This window comes from Otolemur garnettii, unplaced genomic scaffold (assembly GCF_000181295.1).
Source record: "Otolemur garnettii isolate 467f Iridium unplaced genomic scaffold, OtoGar3 scaffold00125, whole genome shotgun sequence".
NCBI lineage: Eukaryota > Metazoa > Chordata > Mammalia > Primates > Galagidae > Otolemur > Otolemur garnettii.
In genome coordinates, this window is record NW_003852520.1 from 5766797 (window position 1) to 5790593 (window position 23797).

Sequence of the window (23797 nt, forward strand, 5' to 3'; positions counted from 1 at the left end):
CAGCACCATCACAACCACCAGGACACTTTAAGCAAATGTAGCTTTCCTTTCCGCTTAACTATATCATGGGGCGGGCGGGGTGGGGGGGCTACAAAACATCCTTGAACCTACTTATTATTTTCCCTTCTCAGACATTGGGCTTCAAATGTTATCTGTACCATTGCTTCACTTAAGAGTTAGGAAAACGCTACAGTGGGAGGGAGCTTGAGAAATCCAGTCAGAGCAGAATGCTCTCTCCTGCCCCTCCAGCTGGCTCATGAGCAAGGACCTCTTCTTCCTGTGGCCTCCAGTTCCCATAGCAAAGGGCAGGCAATGATGTCATTTCCTTGGAGGAAACCCCAGCCTGTTATCTAGGAGACTTAAAAACCACTACTACAGGTCACGGGGCAAGAGCTGCAGCAGCACAAAGTCAAGCCTTAAGAACCAGGCTTAAAAGTGAATGTGGGAGGTGGCGCCTGTGGCTCAGTGGGTAGGACACCAGTCCCATATACTGAGGGTGGTGGGTTCAAACCCGACCCAGGCCAAACTGCAACAAAAAATAGCTGGGCATTGTGGCAGGCACCTGTAGTCCCAGCTATTTGGGAAGCTGAGGCAAAAGAATCACCTAAGCCCAGGAGTTGGAGGTTGCTGTGAGCTGTGATGCCACAGCACTCTACCAAAGGTGGTAAAGTGAGACTCTGTTTCTTAAAAAAAAAAGTAAATGTGGGATGTGGCTAGCATCATGTGGGTGGGGCCACACAAAGATCCCTGCTCTGACTTCAGTCCCACTCAGTGGTATGCCATAGCTTTAAAATGTTCTCCCCATTGTCTCGTTTTATATACTCATGGAAGCCAGAGTTACAGTGAAGACTCAGCAGTCTTCCTCCTTCAGCTATACACAGAGGGTGATCAGTGGAAGACTAGAGAGGAGAAAGCAGCAGGCTGGGTGGGGAGGCTTGAACGTTCACTATGTGCCATGTGCCATTTGAAATGCTCTACTGATTGGCCCTGAAGTCTTCACAAGAACCCTATAATGTAGGTACTAGCCCCATTTTACAGGTGAGGGGATTGAAGCTCGGCAAAGCTAAGCAATTTGCCTAAGATCAGGCAGCTAGTAAGTGTAGTCAGGATTTAAACACCAGCATCCCAGTTCCAGAAGAAATATTTTTAGACATGCCATGCTACCCCTACTTCTTCTTTACATTTAAAGACAGCTGAAAGCTCTAAGCTAGAAGAAAGATTCCATCTTTTATAATACTACTCAGATACAAGACTCAGAGTGTGCCCAGGAGAAAAGAAGGAAATAAAAGGCTCTCAACCCCCTAAAAATTCACTCTTTAAAGCAGAGTGATAGGACATAAATCATGAGCCCAGAGCACATGAGGGTAGCAGTGAGTCAGACAGAAGCTGTTTCCACCAGGGTTTTAGTGGAAATCTCACTTTTAAAATGCAAAATAAAAAGTTAGGCAGTTGCTGGGTAAAAAGTGACATGAAGGAAATGGTCAAACTTGGAGCAAAAAGGTCTCTTATCCCCCTTCCCTTCAAGGAAATACAGGAAGTGTGAGAGGCAGGAGGCAAGTTATGGGCAAAAGGCATAATACAATAAGTTTGGGTGGCAAATCTCTAGACAGACCACGTCTGTGGTTCCAAAGGCAAAGGTTCCATGTCAGGCAAGATGAATGCCCTTACCTGTCCTTTATCACCGACATTTCAAGTAGCAAACCGGGACATGCTAGCAGATCCAAGGTCCAAACACAGAAGGCCCACTATCTGAACAGAGTTCCCAGGTGGGCCTGACTCTTTCACATAGGTGCTCCTCAAGCTTAAAATAACTGAAGATCTTTTGTTTCATTCTGAATAGTCAAGACAGGTCATTTTTCCTTTCTTTAAGTAAGGTTTTACTGTAACCTTCTTAGCAGATAATGATTCAAGAAATCCCAACTCCTAAAGCAGGGGAAAGAGACAGCAGCAGAATCAGGATCAGAGCCAGACCACAACCCTGTATATAGTGGGTCACTATGAAAGGCTTGAGACAGGCTGTGTTATGGTCCATTATTTCACTTCCAAGAAACACAGCCGACAGCATCCTTCCTGATTCACTCATGCAAATTTCAACTTGCTTGGCTTATTGGTGTTGCTGGGAGGGATTCATTTATTTCCATCCATGCAGATTTTGTGTTTCTTGATTTTTGTTTATCTCAAAACTTTTTTAATAACCCACATATCAGGCACAGAGAGACAGAAACAGATATTTGGGTTATTAAGTGCCTCTCTATGTCTTCACTTTTACCTTCTGCCACATTCCCCCATCTTCTCCCCACCTCCCTCTCCTCTATCCCACTCTCCCCTCCCTCTCCTCTATCCCACCCTCCTCTCTCTCTCTCTCTCTCTCTCTCACACACACACACACACACACACACTATATAGTCACTATGCTGGCTAGGTAATACCCAAAGCATTCTGATTGTCCTACTTTGTAAATTAACTTTATTTCTTAAGGACTCAACTAAGAGATGGGTCACCCCTTGTTTGACTCTGTGCCCATAACGCACATGATTCTCACAGGAGGCAGCACGGTGAAGTACTGTCAGACTTTGTTTGAAATCAAACCCTGTCACATGACTGTGGGCTTGAGTTACCTCATCTGTAAAAAGGAAAGATTTCTTATTTCATAAGATGGCTGGAGATTTTAAAGAAATAACACATAAAGCCTCATACATTCAATATAAAAAAAGCATTCGACATATATTAATGCCCTTTTGCACAAGAAGTCAAGAATCACTCAGGCTGGACCTAGAAACTCACAGTCTTATTTATGAGATGGTTAGTTAGCATCTGTGTTATTTCTCTCTCAAAACTAAATAATGGTAGTAGGAGTGAAGGGGAGAGTCTCCACCTCCCAGAGAAATTGAAGGACATAGAAAGACGTGTTTATGGAAGGGAATGTCTTCCCTCACCTCAGGTGTGAAAATCTCTCTCCTCCCTCCAGCATGGGAAGGTCTACAAAGCTAAAGGAGGAGTTCCCTTGCTCCTTGAGAGAAAGAGAAAAATGGCACCACTTTTAAGATGGGTGCTCTGTCCTCTCCTTAATACCAAACACAAAGAATAAGGGATCAGAGATCAGCCAAGGTTTCAGGCAGCAATGTAGGGAAAGGCAAATTTTCTTCAAATCAGCACAGATGGTTAGGGAAGACCATTTGTCACTTTAGTTCTCACCCTTCAAACCAAGGGAAAAGCAGCAGTAAGTGAGAACGTTAAAGACAAAAGCATCTATAGGACTAACAAATGCAAATACTTGACAAGTGAGAAAGCTTTATTGAAGCACACATATTAGGGGGCGGGAAACAAAAGAGCAAGTTGTAGCCCAGGATCCCAAGTTATAGCTTCCATTACAGTATCAATCCACACCAAATTCATCTTTTAAAAACATTCCTCGGCTCGGCTCCTATAGCTCAACCAGCTAAGGCGCCAGCCACGTACACCTAAGGTGGCGGGTTCGGATCCCCAGCCCGGACCCGCCAAACAACAATGACGGCTGCAACCAAAAAATAGCCAAATAGCCGGGCGTTGTGGCGGGCGCCTGTGGTCTCAGCTACTTGGGAGGCGGAGGCAGGAGACTCGCTTGAGCCCAGGAGTTGGAGGTTGCTGTGAGCTGTAATGCCACGGCACTCTACCCAGGGGGACAGCTTGAGGCTCTGTCTCAAAAAAAATAAAAAAAAAAAAAAAAAAAAAATTCCTCCATGCAAGCTCATACATACAGTAGAAACCACCATAGCTGCCCTTAATCCAATGTTCTTATAGGAAATCAGCTAACAGTTGACTCTACTGAAAGGTATTTCTTTTCTGATATAGACTCCTTCCAGACACAACATTGTATAGATACACTTATAAAAATCAAAAGGTCAATTTGGATTAGTGAGTACAAGAAAATGAAATGTAGCTCACCAGACCCTTCTTTGAAAAGCTTCAAAACAACACACCCACACATGTAGGTCCTGTTTGGGAAACAAATACCAAAGATAGGAATTGAATCCACATGAGGTAAGAAGTCTCTGGCTAAATTCCTTTGGAACCCTAACAATCTCCAGCCTGGAGAAACACTCGACCAGTTTAGACAATACTTGGCTTTTCTGGCTAACACAGTGGTAGACAGACCACATTCTGTATGGTAACACACCCCAGACACAAACACTAAGAAAGATATGGAACATGTGGGTGAATATATGTCATTTTATTAGAGAAATAAGGCACTCACTCTCCAACGACTGCTGTATCCATTTAAAATGCAGAGAATTCACGTAGGCTGTGAAACACTTTCCCTCATTCAGTCCCCCTGGGAACAGCTAAAAGCTCTCACTGGACATGTTCATGACTTAGTCAAAAGGCCATTATCTAATTAAAGTGCTTCTCTGAAGTGGTTCTATTACAAGAGTCCCCCAGAGGTCTAGTAAAGGTGTCTAGAACTGGAAAAATCTGGGGAATTTTCTTAGCCTTTCAAAGAAAAGCACTAGACCCAAACAAGATCTAAACTGTTTAAAAATAAGAAAAGTTAAAAGGCAAGTTCCGGAAATCTATCAAGGTAGAAAATGAGTTAAAAGCATACATTAGAGAGGAAGGAGAGGAACCACTCACCTCTCTCGCATATCACTCTGTCTTTAGTAACCCAATCCTACTTCCCAGAGCCTTGGCCTCAGATCATGCACACCAGGAAACACAGACTGGTACGAATGCCAAAGGTAGCCAGGGCTTCCTGGGGAAGTAGGAACAAGGAGAGCAAGACAGAGGAGAAAAGGCTATTTCAGAAGAATTTTTAAGTTAATCAAACCTCATAAAGATATAAGAAAGGATATACCCTGAAAACATACTACATTATGCACAAATAAAAACATTTTTTAAAGAGACCCTTATTCTTGAGCCTGCTAACGAGGATAATGAGATTTGCAGAAATACACATTTGTACACACACTTACACAACACACACACTTTAAATTATAAATGTTTGCTCTTGGTTTCTTCACTTCCTCTGACTTGCCCTGGCCAGGGCTGGACCTGCAGAGGAGAACAGGGACTCATAAACCCAGCTTCTGCTTGGCCATCGAGGAACGGAGCTGCAGAGTCCCTTCCGCCCAAGACCCTGGGTACTGTCGCATCTTCTGCCACAGGCTCACTTCTTCCCCAGTCGAGTCCATCCAGTCCACCACTTCCCCATTACTGATCCCTGAGGAAAAACACCAGAGGAGGCTGAACAGGGGCCCCACTCCTCAGCCCACCAGGGAAGATGTGTTACACAGCAAGGGTAGCTGTCCCTTAAATGACAGTGTGCTATGAAGAGAAGCTAGTGAGGACAACAGCTCGGGAAGTGTTCCCTGTTGATCCTGAACAGATAAATCTGTGCTCCTGAGATGCTATCAAGAGACTTAAGGTTGATGAAATGGGACTCCAAATGGTACACAGTCACTAGAAACTTCTGATCCTAAGACTGTTACAGAGCTCTAGTATCTGACACCTCATGCCAGAGCTACTGCCCTTCTGTTACTGCCAACTGGACTTACAGTACTTTTTAAAAGCTTAACACCTTTTTCTCTAGCTGCTGACTTCAACAACATTTACTGAGTGCCTACTATGTGTCAGGTACTCTTCTAGGGTCTGGAGATACAGTAAGCAAGCAGAGAAAGTCTCTGTTCTCAGACAGCTTACATTTGAATAGGGAAAACAGAAAATGCAGAAGCAAACCAATGAACATATTTCAGACAGTGAGATCAATGTTATGAAGTAAATGAATAGGGTGATTTGTAGTGCTTGGATCAGGATGTGCTGTGCAGATGGAATGGTCTGAGGGACTCTCTGAGAAGGAAACATTTGAGTAGACACCTGAAAGATGGGAAGAAGCCGGACTATCCAGACACAGGGAATAAAAACTACAAAGGTTCTGAATTGGAAATGAGCTGCTTGGTATATTTGGAGAGCAGAAAGTCATTGTGGTTGGAGCACAGTGAGCAAGCAGAAGAGTGATATCAGATGCATCAGTAAGCAACAGCAGGCTCATCTTGTACAAGGGCCTCTAGGCATGATAACAACTTTGGATTGTTTTCTTGGTACAATAAAAAGCCACTGAAGGGTTTTAACAGGAGACTGACATGAACTAGCTTACACGTGTAAAAACATCATGCAGATGCTTTGGGTTAAATGCTTTGTGGGGGTAATTAACATACAAGTAGTACTTAAGGCCATAGGAATCCAGAGACTCTGGGGAAATCAAAGAAGAGGATTCAAAATGAATCCCTGAGAAGCACCAACATTTAGAGTTTGGGTCTAGAAAGAGGAACGCACAAAGAAAGTTAACTGCAAAGGGATGAGCAGTGAATTTAGGGAATCAGAATGTGGTGTCAACAGAAGCTCAGTGTTCCAAGAAAAGGGGTGTGATCTACTCTGTTAAATAGTGATGAAAATTCTGGTGAGATGAGAACGACACTTTGGCAGGAGAAATTGCTCAGCAGAGTAGTGGGACAGAAGCCAGATCACAGTAGATTGAGAACTAAAGGAGACGTGAGGAAATAGAGACAATCATTTTTAAGAAATTAGATGGGGGACATGTGGTCAACAGAAGGTTTTATTTTGTTTAATAAGATTGGAAATACCAGAGCATATCTATATTACCCTCTGGGAGGTAGGGAGAATGAAACTGACAGATGAAGATTACAGAAATGAAGTCACTGAGAAGAGCAAGAGGTCCAGAACACTTGAAGAGAGCTTGGTTTTTGTTTGCCTAGGGTGGGAGATAAAAGATATAGGTACAGATATACAGGTAGGTTTGTAGGTTTTCTCAGTGAAAAGATAATGGAGTTCCTGGCAATCAGGATCACATTTATCTATACACACAACAGTGCATGAGCTCAGCCTTACCCTAGTCCTGGCACATAGTAAGCACTCAATAAATATTTGTTGAATGTTAACTGAAAGGAAAGAAGACAACTCTCGTGACAGAGGAACTTTGTGGCATATGTGAGTCAGGGATGCTATGGGGAATGAAATAGACAACAGGTTTTTCAGACAAGTGAAGATGGGGAGAGGCTCTCACCAGTGCCAACACCCAGCCTGACCCCTCCCAGGAAGTCATTGCTGGCCAAGGGCTCTCGGTCCCACACAGTCAATTCCAGGCACATGTGCTGTAGATCTTCCAGCCTCACACCATTGTAGACAAATGTATGGTTGTAGTGGGGATTCAGGGTCTTCTTCATCACAGGAGTTTTACGCTTACTGGCTTTGTTCCTCATGGGAAGGAGGTATCTGGCAGAGGGCGGGGAGTAGTCAACGGCCTACTCAAAGCTGGCAATGTCTATCTAAATTCCCCCTTCCCCTGCCACAGGCCTAGCCCAGCAAGGTGAGTCAACACTCAAATCCTAGTGCACACACCCAGCTTTTGAATCTGCTGAAGCAGAGTTCCTACTACCTCCACTAGATCATTCACCTGATTCAATTTCCTTTAACCTGGAGAGAAAATGAATATAATGTTATTAGTGGGACTATTGTCTGTGCTTCGCCAAAAATGGGTTTTAAATATTTACTTCCATTTCAGCTAGACAAGGCTCTTTGTAAATAAAACCGATAGTAATACCTATAGGCTTAGCCAATCATGATTTGTTAGAAAACTTAAGTTAGTGGGTAATCTATAATTTAGGGCAAGCTAGCCTTGCTTAAAAATTGTGGAGAACAAAACTTTGAGTTCCCAGATCTAGACAATCAGCAGATGTGGATTTTTTGCCCATGATTAATAAAGAGCATGAGTCACAGAAAAGTCAGAACCTATCTGTGTACTACCCTCCTCTTTGGATATCAACACTATAGCCCAGTCCAAACTGAGCTCAGACTAGAGCAAAGATGGGAAGAGATGTTTTGCCATTACCTAATTTCAGGAACAAAGTTGATTGCTGGGGGTGGTAAGACACAAAAGATAACCACAGAGAAAGGTTAAATTGGGTTCTTCTCTTAGCTCTCTTGTCCTAAAACCAGTTAGTTTGGTGCTGGTCCAGGGACTCACCCCTTGACAAAGCTGTCTGAAGTCCCTCCTGATTTGGCAGCCATGAGGTTCTTGGCTTCTTTGATCCACACCTGGAGCTCTCCCCCTTCCCCACCTTTACCTGTAAGGAATTTCAGCCAAAGCAAGTGAGCCCCTATACCTCCATATTTATCCTGAGCTTCATCTACAGAGCACTTCCTTTCCTTGCTCCTAAAGGCTTCAGATGCCATCCTAACCATGCCTGACTTGTATCCTCAGTACCTAGAACAGTGTGCAATACTAAGCAATAGGCACTCAGTTATTAACAACCACAATAGCAATAAGTGCTTATCGAAAACTGGCTATGTGGCAGGTGCTATTAAGCATTTAATTCTCAAAACAACTCTGTAAGATATATGTCATTACTGTCCTCATTTTGTAGATGAGAAAACTGAGACTTGGAGACATAAAATTGCCTGATATTTGTTGAACAATTAAAAATGAGGGAACTCTTCCACTTGAGTTCTTGATTCTACCCTCACTTCACAGGACTAAGTGGGCATCATCAACTTCAACCCCCAACTCCTATTTTTACTATCTCTTTCGCCAGTGGACCCTTTTCCTCAGTCTAAATATATGCTAATCTCAATTCTTTAAAAAAAAAAAAAATCCTTAAAAGAAAGCCTCCCTTAAACTATTCACCATGTCTCTTCTTTCTTGCACCATCAATTACTCTAAAGAAAAGTCCATACTGACCACCTCTACTTCTTTGCCTAATTCACTCAGCCTAGTTTCTGGTAAAATCTGGTTTCTGCTTCTACTAACCCCCTGAAAATACAATCGATAGCCAATTAGCCATGTCTTCTCAGTCCTCATCTGCCCTGACCTCTCTGTAGCATTTCAGTGCTATTGACAACCCTTACCCCTTCTTCTTGAAGCTCCCTCCTGGCATTTTCCTCTCTTGATAACCTTCTACTTCACTGGCATTTCTTTTGCTCTTTATTCTTTAAAAGTTTGTTGTTCCCTGTGATTTCATACTTGCCTGTCTTCTCTAGTCATTCTACATACCCTCCTTGGGGATCTCATTGATTCCCCCAAGTCCTTTAGATTCGATCTGGCCGAAGGTACTTCTTTAAAAGAACTTTGCCTTCCCCTTGCTGATGGGTCAAGTTAAACTCCTTACCATTGTGTTCAAGGCCACTTTTAGTAGAGCTCCAGCCTCATCTCCAATTCCAGCCCCACTCTCACATATAGCAAACTCTAGCCCAACTCATATAAGAGATTAACTCTCCCATGCTCACATACAACCCCATATTTACTATGTCATTTTAAACCCTTTTCTCTTGCTATCCTCTCTTCTGGAAATAATCTTCTCTCCCCATCCTCCTTCTTTTCTTCTTGGTAAAATCTTACAGTTCAGTTTCAATATCACTTCCTGTTCAAAGCTCTCCCAAAAGTAACCAGACAGAATTCACCACTCCTATACATATGTGTCCTTTTAGCACATAACTGTATTTTTTTTTTGCAAAAGCTTAAGTTCCTTGAGGGAGAGCAAATATCATTTATTACTCACTTATATATCCATAATCACTAATACAGTGACTGGCATGTTGAATTACTCTTGCTCAGCCTTCATTTTCATCTAATTTTTTACCACCCCTTCCAACTATCCTTCTCAGCTCCAAAATTTCTTTTCTCTTTTGCCCTGATAGGAACTTGTCAAAGCTAGACCAAGACCAGGTTAATTTAATAGCTTAAACAAAAGGAATGTCAGCTGGGTACAGTGACCCACACCTATAATCCTAACACTCTGGGAGGCAAAGGTGAGTATATTGTTTGAGCTCAGGAGTTCAAGACCAGCTTGAGCAAGAGTAAGACCCCATCTCTACTAAAAATAGAAGAACTAGGCAGGCACTATAGCAGATGCCTATAGTCTCAGCTACTCAAGAGGCTAAGCTGTGATGCCACAGCACTCTATCCAGGGCAACAGAGTGAAATTCTGTCTCAAAAAAAAAAAAAAGAAAGAAAGAAAGAAAGAAAAAGCAAAGCAAAGAAAAAAAAAAGAATGTCAATCCTTAGGCATTCCCCTCTGGCTGAAAAATGTAGAGAAGGCATCCTCAGTAAAGGAATATTCCCTAGAAAATTCAAGGAGCATGCCAATCTGGTCTCTCCAATAGTACTAGTCAGTAGCTAGCACCCGCCTCACACAGATCTTGTGCAGAAGCCTAAGAGCTAAATCCAGGGCCCCAAAGAAAACTCACTCTTTTTCCGGTCACCTCCAACAGGGAGTTTGGAGGCTGGGATGTATTTCAATGAAACCACCAACTCGCCTTTGTGTGATGGCAAGCCAGTCGGGGACTCAGCACTGATCTGAAACACAGGGAAACCCAACAGGTCAAGCTGGGCTTCTCAGGAATTGTTGGGACATTTTCCCCTCAGGAACAGGATCCTTCTCCTTATCAATACAATCCAGGGTCCCCCTAGTCCATGGCAGCCAAAGGTTTCCAAGGAAGTTCTTCAGAAGGAAATACAGAACCAACAAAAGATCTTCTGTTAATACCATTATGCCACTTTGGAGTACAGTTACTAGATCCCAAATACTCTCAAAGGTCTCCTAGCGAGGTTGCCTCGCAAATTCACAAAAGAATGACACCATGATGAAGAATCTTGCTACTAGCATTGTTAATAATAGCCACAAAGTGGAAATAACCTGAATGTCAATCAATATATAGTTAAATTTTTAATGCCCTCATATGACATATGGCATGTAGCCATCAAAAAGAATGCAGTGAATCTGCACATGCTGTCATAGACAGGTATCTAAGATATATTAAGTCAGAAAAGCAAGACGCAGAAAAAAATTCCACTTATATTAAAATATATTCATACTTACACATGTGAACATATATGTATGCACATACATGTATGCAAATAAAAATATTCTTACTGTCATACATATGGCACTTTCTATATGCCAGGTACTGTTATAAGTACTTTAAGTATATCATTTTGTTTAATCCTCAAGATAATCCTTATGAAATAGGTACTGTTCTCTCCATTTTACAGATTATGCAACAGAGGAACAGAGAGGTTAAGTAACTTGCCCAAGACCACACAGTTAATAAATGGCACAGCCAGGATTCAAATTCAGACAGACTTGTTGCATAGTTCAAAAACCGAAGATACAGACAAACTTAATACTTGTTTCCTCTATGGAGGGAAGCAGAATGGGGAAAGAAAAGGAGTTTTCTCTTTTTATTCTACAATAACATCTACAATGTCATTTTTATGAGAATGGCAAATATCATTTGTATGATTTTTTAAATAAAAAGTACTTTTTAAATGAGGGCTTCCAAAGATTTGAGGGCTAGGTGTAGGTGAACTCTGTTACACAGATTTGAATATGCCACAATTTTTAATTTTACATTTCTTTGGGTTATTTTTGATTAATATCGGTCTGTACCACTAGACTCAAAGTGCAAGAAAGATAGAAATCACGCCTACTTTTGATCATCATAGTATGCCCAATGCTTAGCAAAGTACCTGGCACATAGTTGGTACTCCACAAGTACTTACTGAATGAATGTAAAAGTGAACGAATGAATGTGTGTGATGAACAGCAAGTGGCCTATCATTTTTGGCTTTGGATGGCAGAATTGTTTCACCCTGTTGGCTCTCTCTGTGTAACTCTTGTCTTTTCTGCTTTGGTATCCAGAGAACAAGCTGGAGCAGGCTAGAGGTGCCCTTTCATCTGCCTATGTCTGCTGGGGTTACTCCAACCCCTGTACTCACCACTGACCATATTGATGCTAGAAACAGAATCCCCATAGGTTTGGATCAATATGCCACATGCCAGGACACACAGAATTTAGTATATGGCAGAGAGACAAAACTGAATGGGAACAAATGCATTGCCAGGGCAAAACAAAACAAAAGTCAGAAACAACAGACATAGAAGGCATTAAATTAAATATGTATCTATCTATCTATCTATATCTATATCTATATCTATACACACACACACACACACACGGTCTTTTATTGTTTATAAAATGTCTATACAATTTATTAATTTCTAGATTGTGAACTTCAGTGTTCTCTTAAAAATTAGAGTTTAGCATTTGCTAGAAACTGGCATAATTGCTTCAGTGGTACGTTTTCTGGCTCAAAATATATGCCAAGATTAAATACTTCAATTTCAATGCAGTTTCTTCTCTTATGTAAAACAGTTTAACCAGTAGTAGTATATAATGGTTTAGAGTGACATTGCTAATATAATTATATTGACTGCAGGCCACTGAGAGAATTGCTTGGGTGCCAAATGGTTAAGAAATTTTAAGTTTCTGATAACATATTATAATTAGTTTGGTAATAGTTTCTTTCCTGATTGGTTTCATTAATACGTAATATTTGTACCTATTTATAGAGGCATATGTGATATTTTGATACATGCATAGAATGTGTAATGATCAAGTATTTAGGATGTCCGTCACCTTGAATATCTATCATATCATTGTATTGGTAACATTTACAATTTTTTCCTCTAGGTATTTCAAAATATATTACTAACTATAGTCACCCTACTGTGTCTATCAAATTAATTCCTGTTTTTATTAGTATTTAAAGGGAAAAAATTTAATGCTGTCACTATTTGGGGGAGAGTAAGAGCTATTAAAATATTGGATGTACATTTCCTTTGACTCAGCAATTCCACCACCAGGAATTTCTCTGACAGTCACATTCACAAGAGAAGGCCAAGATATAATATAGTACAGTTTTAAGAGCAACAAAAAAAAATGTAAACAAGTTAAATGCCTATTAGTGGGATAATAGTAAATAAATTATAATATAGGCACATGAAGAAACAGTATGCAACAATTAAAACGTCTATCCATGATTAATTAAATGAAAAAAATCAAGATATGTATGAACAATGAGGTTCATATGAGCCCATTTGTATAAAAAGTACATACACAAATCTATAGATGTATGTCTTTGCTGCTTTAATAGAAAATTTTCAGAAGGATAACTAAGTATTATAAAATTTTACGAAGTACATATTTGCAGAATATTCTCTGCGTGTTGGCCACCTCTTTGTAAAATTTTGTAATGAATATTTTGTGAATAAAGGTAAGTTAGCTACAATTTCCCATTTTCCCTATGTACGGCAACTTTTGGGACATCCTGTATTAATAGTGGTTATTTCTACACACTTTATGTTATTTTACTTTTGAATCATGTGTACATAAATCCTCTTATACTTTTCTTAACGTGATAAAAAGTTCAAATGTTTAAAAAGGACATATAGAGAAAACTAAATCTCCCTTCCCCCTCAGTTCTCTTCCTAGAGGCAGCCACAATTACTAGTTTCTTGTATGTCTTCCCATAGCTACTCTATGTACTGTGTATGGTTTTAAACACTTAAGATGCTAGTGCAAAAAAATTTTTTAAAATAACTTTGCTGGGTCATTGTATAGTTCTGATAATCCAGAAGTCGCTAAGTCTTCTGTTTTATCAATTTCATTTTAACCAGAATGACAGTAACCTACTGAATGTGCCAGTCACTGACTAGTACTTTGTATACAACCCTGCAAAAGAGGAAAATTATTGCTATCTCCATTTTATAGATGATCAAACTAAGCCCCAAAGAAATTAGGTGATTTTATAACTTAGGTGACCCACCTAATTGGCAAGTGACAGAACTAGGATTCTAATCCAGGTTTGCACTCAGATCCCAGGCACATTTTGCCACACTGCTACACTCTTGCCTGAGGTTCCATCTCCAAAGTGAAATCTTCCCTAGCTTGTGTAAGTAAGAGTACAGCAATTGGAGTTTAATGAATTCCTTTAGGTCCCACTTCTTTAGTGAGAAGGTTAACTTAGAAAAGGACTGTCGATTATGATATACCTATAAGGTTAGTTTGAAGAAGAGGTGAAAGTTAGGAAATCAAGATATACCCAGATTCTGGAAGGTTATGAGGCAAAGCTTGGCACACATCTGACAAACTTTCTGAAGCAAAACCATGGCTTCATACTTTACCTGGTTTACACAGAACACACTTCACGTACAAGTGCCTCTGAAATTGCTGTCAAACTCAAAAGCCCCAGCAGAGTGCGCTAGAAGTCTATAGAAAACTACATTCAAAGACACTACCAACATAGACCAGCAGAGGCCACTGCAGACAAGTCTACCTTGCATCCAAGCTGTGGAAGTTGTTAAAGCAGACTACCTTTCCATGTAAAGGGAGGCAATGATCCAGTTTCTTATCAAGCTTCCAGGAATCCATCTGGACCTCTGCCTCTCCAAGGAAAGTGTTTCTACCAAAACGACCATGATGCCAAACGGAGAACTGCAAAGTCCTCTGGGCCAGGAGAGACTCTGGGATCTCATACTGTGGAGGGAAAGTAAAAGTCCAAGATGATTAGTTAGGGATAATTTCTCAGGGAAAAAAAAAATATTCTAAAACCTGAGCAACAACACCCAAAGTCCATAGTTCTGAATGCCAAATTACTTTAGTCCCTAAGTAGTTTGTTTCCCTCAATTTACCCCATTTTACAAAAACCTACCATATTCCATAGTAGGGCCTAGAAAATTAATTCATTTCTCCTTGAGTGGATAAGAGAACACTGGAAACTCCAAAAAGAAGTGCCAAGGAGACTTCTTATCTCAAATGTCTTTTAAAAATTATATCTGTGGCCACATGTATCTCCAACTTCACAGCAATCCAAGAAAGCCATATCAATTTTGTTGTCTGGGAGGCCAGGATGTGAACAGATGCCCAGAATGAATCCTCAGATACAAGAACCCATGTTACATGGCCATGTTGCACAGGAATAGCTACAGTTTAGGGGAAAAGATAAAGTTCTCCTACCCCTGGTATCTAAATACTTACTCTGAGCATCTCATCATATAGTGGATTGACAGTGTCTCGCTTGATGCTGGTTTTTCTTTTTCCTTGGCGGGACTTGTCAGGCAGAAGGTAAATCTTCACATATCTAGCAACCAAAAAGAGCACTATTTGCTGCCCTTCCTCAAGCCCATTCACAACTTCCCTGCTCTCCATATAAACATGCCATGGAGAAATGCAATGCCAAAAGTGTCACATCAAGCCCTCTTAGACATACTCCATTTCTGCTTTTTCCCAATACTGGTCCCTTTTCTACATCACTCCTTCCTACCCCTAGAAAGTGTTAAGTTCTCTTCAAAAATGCTTAGGTAGATGCCAGGGTCTGATCTCTGGTCCCAGAGCATTAGTCAAGTTCCAGAAGCACTCACGGGTTAGAGCGCTTCTTGGCTTCATCAGCGTAGGCCAGCTGGTGGCATTCCTTCACGTGGATGACAAGAGTCTGTGTTTGCTGCTCATACTTCAGGGAAAAGGCAATCTTGCCGGTCACAAAGATGTTCCCAAAATCACCAGCTTCACTATATATGCTCATCATGCTGCCGATCGTACTCTGAAGATAAAGCACTCACAAACATCTGGGGAAGGCATGCTCCCCCATCAAATTGCTCACATTTTCCTCATGAGAAAGCCACAGTCACTAAATAAAACAAAAGATTCAGTACTCCTCCAATGAGCTAGCACAGCCAACAGTCCTCGACCCAGAGGATAAAACAGAGCTACCAGCACACTGACAATTGTTCGGGTCACTAAATCAGCTTGTGGCTCATGTAGGCTCACCTAGCTTCTCCTCTTCCCCTCTTTTTAAGCATTATACTAATTAATTTTCACTGCCCAGGAGGTGGGAAAGTAGTGGACAAATGTGGTATAGGTAAGTCTACTTTTCATACTTGTTATGTATGCTAAAACATTAGCTAGAAGGAATTAAATTAAGGGTACTAATTAAAACAAGGGCCCTGAATTGTCTATGGATTTCTTTTATCTACCTGTTATCTCTAATAATATCTAAGAGAAAAGAGATTGAGCCAGAATTGGGAGTAGGTGGATAGGGAAGAAATACCACCAGAAGTGAAAAACACCTTCTTCTCTGGTAGTAATAAGCTATGCAAGCCAACTTTCTCTTTCTGTGAATGTGTTTGAACAAACCCTAGTCACCCTTGTTCCTATGTTTCCCCTAAATATCAACCTTCATACTTATGACAGAAGTAAGCCCTGATTCCTAAATCTCCCTTTCACTTCCTGATTCTGACTAGTATTACTAATACTTAACCATACCCTGACACCAATTAATCCTGCCAGAGCCCTTCTCATAACACTCATTTTCCTTTAATGTGAGAATCTGTAGTAGGCTATGATGAAAAATTCTGATCATGCTCACTTCATAGCCTGGATACCCCAGGGAAGGAATTAACAGTTACAGTTCGCAAAGCTGTGATGAAGAATGTCCCTAGCCCTAATTATGTAATGTAATAATCTCTGGGGCAGAGGCTCAGGAAGACACCTATTTAGTACACTAAACACCTATAGTCTAAACTGAGGATAAAAACAAACAAATGCATCCCACTTACCTAGAAAGAATAACTAGAATGATTTCCCCAGGTCAGGTCCTGAATCTCCTCTAGAGAGGCATTTTTTCTTCTTGGTACCCCAATGTGTCTATAATCTCTGAACTAATAGAACTTACCATGGAAGAGCCACTTTGCATGCTGCTTCTAGCTAGCCTCTGGCGATGCAACTTCACCAGGTGGTCAATGTCTTCTTCCTCTTCCTCCTCTTCCTCTTCCTGAAGCAATAAATATAGATCTGGAGTTAATAAAAATAAGAAAAGCTTCAAAGATTAATAGCTTTCCTTTCGTGTAAACCATAAGTGTTGCAAAGCTCTGAGGTGTCATGTGTATGCACATATCCTTATTTCATATGTTTTCCCATTTCAGGCTTCCCAGCTCTGTTCCAACCATCCCCTTCATATTTCAAAAGAATAAGAATATTTAATGTTTTTCATAGGAGCTACAACTCTTTCTTTTGACTATCCTAACTCATCTAACTCTTTACATTTTAATGTTTTTCATAGGAGCTACAATTCTTTCAACTACCCTAACTCATCTAACTCTTTATATTTTAATCAAAAGAAGTATTTATTTGAGACCCCAACCATATTTACAGCAATATATTGAAAATAAAAAAAAAAACAGCAAAGACAATGCTTTCCTTTAAGAAAATTAAGAAGCAGATTTACTTTAGATATTTAGAGGAATCAGGATTCATGCTGTCTTTTCCTAAAGAATTAAATAGGTGGATTGAGAGTATCAGATACTAATCCATAATAAACTATGTATATTACCATGGAATACTATTCAGGTCTTAAAAATGGAGACTTTACATCTTTTATATTAACCTGGATGGAGGTGAAGAACATTTTTCTTAGTAAAGTATCACAAAAATGGAAAGCAATTAACCAATGTATGCAATACTAATATGAAACCAATAGATAAATAACTATACCCCCACATGAAAGAAAAACACAAATTCAAATTGCAGGGAGGGGGGAGAAGAAGGGGAGAAGGGAAGAGGGAGGGGGATTGGTAAGCTCTCACTTAATTGGCACAGTGTAAAAGTTTACAGTATAGCCTCCAGGTGAAGGGCTCAATTACAAATTAAACTATACCTAACAAATGCAAACAATGTAACCTAATCATTTGTACCCTTATGTTAATCTAAAATTTAAAAAGAGGGAGTATCAGGTACTAAAGCCAACTCAGGATAAATGAAACACAGGGGCACTTACCATATCCACACTGAGGCCTGGGACAGATTTGCTTCTGTCTCCTAGAGAACCACTTTCATGCCCCATATCCTCTGGGCGAAGATCTATCACAGATTTAGTATATTCTGAGTGGAAGACCAAAAATGCAAATCAAAAGAGACCCATTCTTCATACCAAGAGTGCTTCAAGTGTACTCAGAACTTCAGTCCCAAAAGGCCATGAAGAGAAATCAGCTACCTGAAGGCCTGAGGATTTTTCTGGTGTTCTTCTTGAATATCATTTCACCCTCATCGACAGATACCACATTTTGACCCCCAGGCTGAGTTTCCTAGGAAGAAATAAGGGTGAGGAAATGAAAAAAGGACAGATGGGTAAGTGGAAGGAGTGATGGGCAAGGAAATGGGAAAAGGACGGATGGGTTGGTGGAAGGAGTAAGGAAGGAAAGCCTTAAGAAGAATGAGGCTCAGATTTTTAGCAAACTATGAGAAACTTCAAGGAAAGATTAAATGCCTAGAAGTAGTAAAAAATCTATTTTCTCAACTACTTTAACTAAAACCTTACAAAATGTTTTCAAGGGAATCTGAACTGTAATTTGTTTAGTTAAATTCCTGATTTAGATTCTGGGGAAGGATGGGAGGGAGGGAGGGCAGGCTGGCTGACAGAGAAAGAAAATTAAAAGAGAAAAGGAAAGGAAAGGAACAGGAAAAGCAAAGCTAAGAAACAGGGAAAGAGAGGAGGGGGTAGGAAAAAGGAAGGGAGAAGAGGACAAAGGGAAGGTACTAGGCAGGCAGGCAAACTGACCAATAATCTGAAGCTTACCTTTTCTACTTGAGATTTGGGGGCAGACATCTTCTTCCATTCTGGAAAGAGGCCAGACTTATCCAGAGAGTCTCTCCTGGAGGTAGATTCAAAAGGTGCAACTAAGTCCTCTCCTTCCACCTCCTCTCCTTCCCCCAGGACCAAAGCTCTAAAGAAGGAGAGCAGTTGGCTTGGGATCATCATAGTAATGAAATCTAGAAGGTACATTTCACATGTAATTTAACTTGAAGGAATGCAGAAGATCAGATAAACAACTTTGCATAAACACAAACACTCATACCCCAATTCCTAAGGGAGAGCAGCATCCATGGCTGCTAGATCAGGAAGAATGATTAACATACTCCATAAAGTTGCATTCAGAGCCAAATCAGTAGAAGTGCTACCAAAAGACATCTGGTGAGGTCAGAAAAAATACTTTATTAAGAAATCAGGAACACTGAAAGCATAGAAGCCTTGCATCCTGATGCTAGAAAACAAAAACAGGAACTCAGGTTGAGCAGAGGTGAGGTACATGGAAGGGAACCTCACCTGGAGGTGCTGTCTGAGTCAGCTGTGAAACTATCCAGACTCTCACTCTCCGCCTCCAGTGTGCTCTTCCCACTTTTCAGCTTTGGCACTTCAAATGGCACACTAGGATAAAAACCAAAAGCCAACATTTAAAGGAAGCAGGCTCTCCTGCCTCTAGCCTGGCCTCCTTCCAAACCATTCACAATGGGAGCCTGGGTGATCTTTCTAAAATAAATATTTTTTAAGTATTTATATATTTATTTTTAGAGACAGGTCTTGCTATGTTGCCCAGGCTAGAGTGCAGTGACTATTCACGGGTACCATTATGGCTTACTACAACCTCAAACTCCTTGGCTCAAGCAATCTTCCCACCTTAGTCTCCTGAGCAACAGGGACCACAAGTGTGTACCGTTGCACCCAGCTAAGTACAGTTTTAAAACTCTTCAGTGATTCCCCATTGCTATTGGGACTGAGTTCGAACTCCTTAACACAGCAAGAAAATCCTTATGATTTAGCCCCTTCTCACTTCTCCAGCCTCAAACTGCACCCCCCACGTCTCCTCACATTTCAGGAAGATAAAAGTTCTTTCAATTCTCTGAATATACCAAAGTTCTCCCTCTTACCTCTTTTCTCTGCTTGGAATATTAGGTCTTTTCACAATAGCCACTTTCCTTCACCTGGCTAAATTTACTCTTTCTTTCAGGTCTTTCCTTACATGTCAATTTCTCCACATCTCTCCCACCATACCCCCAGGCCAAGTCTAGATTAGTAACCTTCCTATGTGTTCCCAAAGCATTCTGATATCTTGGTAGCAGTCATGTAACTATTTGTTTATGTCTTTTAAACCAGTTATTTAATTTATTCAATAATTTAAACAAATGATTTGTTGAATGTCTTTTGCCTCTGTTAGACTAAGTTCCATAAGATCAGTGACCACATAGCTTGTGCACTGCTGTGTTCCTGATGCCTAGAAGAGAAACTAGCATAGAGTAGGTACTCAAATATTTGGTGATTGAATTCTTGCACAAATGTCCTCAGTAGGGCTTAGGTATATCCATAATAAGCACTATGTCTGGGAGACAATACTCAGAAAAAAAATTCTTTTCACCTTAATGAAGGATAGACCTGGGCATTCAAAATGGCAGTCTTCATCTCTAAAGGGAAGGACATTGTTCCTGAGCTCCTTACCTCAAAGAATTAATGAGAGTAGCAGGAAAAGGAAAAAGATCATTCTTTCTCGAGTAACTCAAATAATGTCCCTTGGCTCCCAGGACACCACACTCTTCTCATTTCCTCTTCCATCTACACTGGCTGCTCCTTTTCCTTCTCCTTTGCAGGTCCCTCCTCCTCTCCTAGATTGCTAATCTTTGGACTGTGCCTGGGCTTCTTCCTTGGGCTGCTTCTCTTCTCTATCCAGAATTATTTCTAAATGATCTAATCTAGTCTCATGGCTTTAAATATCTTCTATAGACTAATAACTCAAATTTATCTCTTACTCAAACTCCAGACTTGTTTTTCCAATGGCCTATTCCATGTCTCCACTTAGATGTCTCAAACACAGCAAGCCCCAAACCAAAGCCCTAATCTTCTCCTTAACCCACTCTTCCCTCAATCAAATGGCAACTCCCTCCCCTTTCACTTTTCAGATCAAAAATCATAAAAATCATCCTCAATACCTCTCTTTTCTCTCACAACACAAATCAAATCTCTCAGCTAATCCTCTTGGGTCTAACTTCAATGTGTATCTTGAATCTGATTCTCTCTCATCCCCTTCACTGCAATTACTCTGGTCAAAACCACCATCATCTATCTCTTGGATAGTTGCAATAGCCTCCTAACAAATCTCCCTGCTTCTTTCTTTGTCCTCATACAATCTATCCACAACATAAAAGCCAAAATAAGCCATTAAAATATAAATCTGACATACAACTACTATATGATCTAGTAATTCCATTCTATTCCAAAAGAATGGAGAAACATGTCCATGCAAAAACTTTTACATGAATGTTCACAGTGGCTTTGTATTCCCAATAGCCAATGTGCCCATCAATGGATGACTAGATAAAGAAGATGTGGTATATCCATATGATGGAATATTATACATCCATTCAAGGGATTTAAATTCTGATACATGCTGCAACATGGTTGAACCTTGAAAGCATTATGTTAAATGAAAGAAGCTGGACACAAAAGGCCACATTATTGTATGGCTGCATTTATGTGAAATTTCCAGAACAGGCAATTTCAAAGAGACAGAAAGCAGATTAGGGGTTGGGTAAAATGGAGAGTGACTCCTTAATAGATAGTTTCTTTGGGAGGCAATGAAAATATTCTAAAATTAGATGGTGATGATGATTACACAACATTCTGAAAGTACTAACAGCCACAGAAATGTATACTTTTAAATTGTTAAAACAATGATTTTATGTTATGTGGATTTCACCTCAATTTTTAAAAAGAAAAAAAATAAGATTGTGTTGCTCAGAGCCATCCTTCTCACTCAGAGTAACAAAACAAGAGTTCTTCCTAACACTGTGGAAGGCTGAGGCAGGTAAATTGCTTGAGCTCAAGAGTTCAAGACCAACCTAAGCAACAGCAAGACCCCCTCTATGCTAAAATCAGAAAAATTAGCTGGATATCACGGTACACACATGTAGTCCCAGCTACCTGGGAGGCTGAGGCAGGAAAAACACTTGAGCCCAGGAATTCGAGGTTACAGTGAGCTATAATAACCCCACTGTACTCTACCCAAGGTGATGACAGAGACTACATCTCAAAAAAAAAAAAAAGGCAGAGTCCTTATAAGTGCCACCAAAGTCTTACATTATCTGCTTCTCACCCCATCTCTGTCCTCATATCCCTCCATCCCCCCTTGCTCACCTAGTTCTACATTACTCAAAAGTGCCAAACACAATATAGCTATATAGCTCCTGCCTCCTCTGCCTACAATACTCTTTCCCCAGATAACCTCAGGATTTTCTACTTCATTTCCTTTATGTCTTTGCTCAAATGTTATCCTATTATGAACACTTATCCCAGCTCCCTTTAAAAAAAAAAAAAAGACAGCGTATGTACACGCATGTATGTATTCCTGGCACTCCCTATATCTTAGGTCTAATTAATTTTCTCCATAGCACTCTCAACATCAAACAATAATATATATTTACTTTATTATTTTCTGTGTCCCTCACTCCCCAAATCTAAGCCCCACAAGCAAGAGACCTTCTGTATTCACCAGTGTATCCCACGGCCTAAAACAATGACAGACACATAATAGGCATTCATAGATATCTGTCAAAAAAAAAAAACTAATAAATGAACAAAGAATGTGGTAACCAAAATCTATAATGTCTTAGCCAGTAAAGAATAAAATTCTTTCCAAGTTGCCACATGATATTTGAGATAGTTCTGTCAAAATAGACATTAGGGGTGAAAGTCCAGGACATGTAAGAGATGAAATGGCCATCATTTCTTGAGAGACAGATTAGCTTTATAGTATAAGACACAGCAGGGGTCTTGATTTCTTTTTTTGTTTAACTTCAGAGTCATTCTTTTCACCGTTTTGCTCCAAAGAAAAAAGAACCACAAATGGACCAATTCCTCTAGAGATGTAGTTTTAACAATGGTTCACGGAGAGTGTCTTTTGCTTGTATGTTTTTCCTAAAGATTAATATGTACTGATCCAGAGCTGATACAAACAACCCCAGGGCAAAAAAGCAATTATTTGACATCTGTGCAGTAAAAACTAGACTAGGAGATGGGAGCCCTGGCCTCTGACTATCTGTATGATCTCAGGTAAATCACTTATCCTGCTTTCTTTTCTGTAAAAATAAAGGGGTTGAATTAAATTATCTCTGAGGTTCCATAATTTTATGGAAAAAATCGTTTGTAGTCACTTAATCTGTTTGTTTAGGATAAATAAGAGTCTTCTGGGTCCAATGAGACAAGAGGTCACAGACAGCCAGAAGCAGCAGGTTTCAGAAATTACATTCTGACCGATGATGTCAGATGTGTTAATCAGGTTCAGCAAATAAAAGCCATTCATATCCTTATCCACAAAGAATAAAGGGGGCCTCATCACCTAGAAAAGATGAATCACCCACCCAAGGCTATGGATAAAAACACACTACAGGCAATTCCCAGGTTACAGACAATATAAGTTCTGTAGGTTTTTTCTTAAGTTGAATTTGTGTGTTAGTTGGAACAGGTACATTTACCTATTACCTACAATAGCCTTTGGCCGTGTGAGTTGTACTTAAGTTGGATGTTTATAACTTGGGACTGCCTGTAAATAAATATGATTAAATGCCATACAGATACAGAAAAGAATGAATAGGCCCTTGGCACTGACACAGAAAAATGTCCATGTTAAATTTTCCTACAATTTTTTCTTTTACATCTTGACTGCACATGTTTAAGTGTGCATCCTCAGGAATCTTGACATATGTATACACCTATGAAACCATCACCACAATTAAGTTAATGAACATATCTCTCACTCCCAAAAGCTTCCTCTTGTCTCTTTGTAATCTCTTCCTTTCTCCTTGCTCCTGTCCCCAGACAAGTGCTGATCTGCTTTCTGTCAATAAAAACAAGTTTTTGCATTTTTCTAGAATTTTATAAAAACCAGAATCATGGCTTGGCGCCTGTGGCTCAAGTGGCTAAGGCACCAGCCTCATACACCTAAGGTGGCGGGTTCAAATCCAGCCCGGGCCCGCCAAACAACAATGACGGCTACAACCAAAAAATAGCCAGGCGTTGTGGCAGGCGCCTGTGGTCCCAGCTACTTGGGAGGCTGAGGCAGGAGACTCGCTTGAGCCCAGGAGTTGG

The 23797-nt window shown here is 40.3% G+C and overlaps 1 protein-coding gene across 1 annotated transcript in view; it reads right to left on the reverse strand.

Annotated features, from left to right (window-relative positions):
* Positions 1–4189: 4189 nt before the first annotated feature.
* Positions 4190–23797, reverse strand: part of SYTL4 (synaptotagmin like 4) — a 57190-nt gene continuing 37582 nt past the window's right edge. Inside the window, exons 7-18 of the mRNA XM_023517933.1 lie at positions 18989–19090; positions 18461–18536; positions 17879–17969; positions 17663–17766; positions 16562–16660; positions 15252–15430; positions 14869–14971; positions 14206–14367; positions 10237–10345; positions 8018–8117; positions 7058–7266; positions 4190–5197 (exon numbers count right to left, since the gene is read on the reverse strand). Of these exons, the coding sequence (XP_023373701.1) occupies positions 5049–5197; positions 7058–7266; positions 8018–8117; positions 10237–10345; positions 14206–14367; positions 14869–14971; positions 15252–15430; positions 16562–16660; positions 17663–17766; positions 17879–17969; positions 18461–18536; positions 18989–19090 (1483 nt within the window). The 3' untranslated portion in view covers positions 4190–5048. The remainder of the gene's footprint in view (positions 5198–7057; positions 7267–8017; positions 8118–10236; positions 10346–14205; positions 14368–14868; positions 14972–15251; positions 15431–16561; positions 16661–17662; positions 17767–17878; positions 17970–18460; positions 18537–18988; positions 19091–23797) is intronic.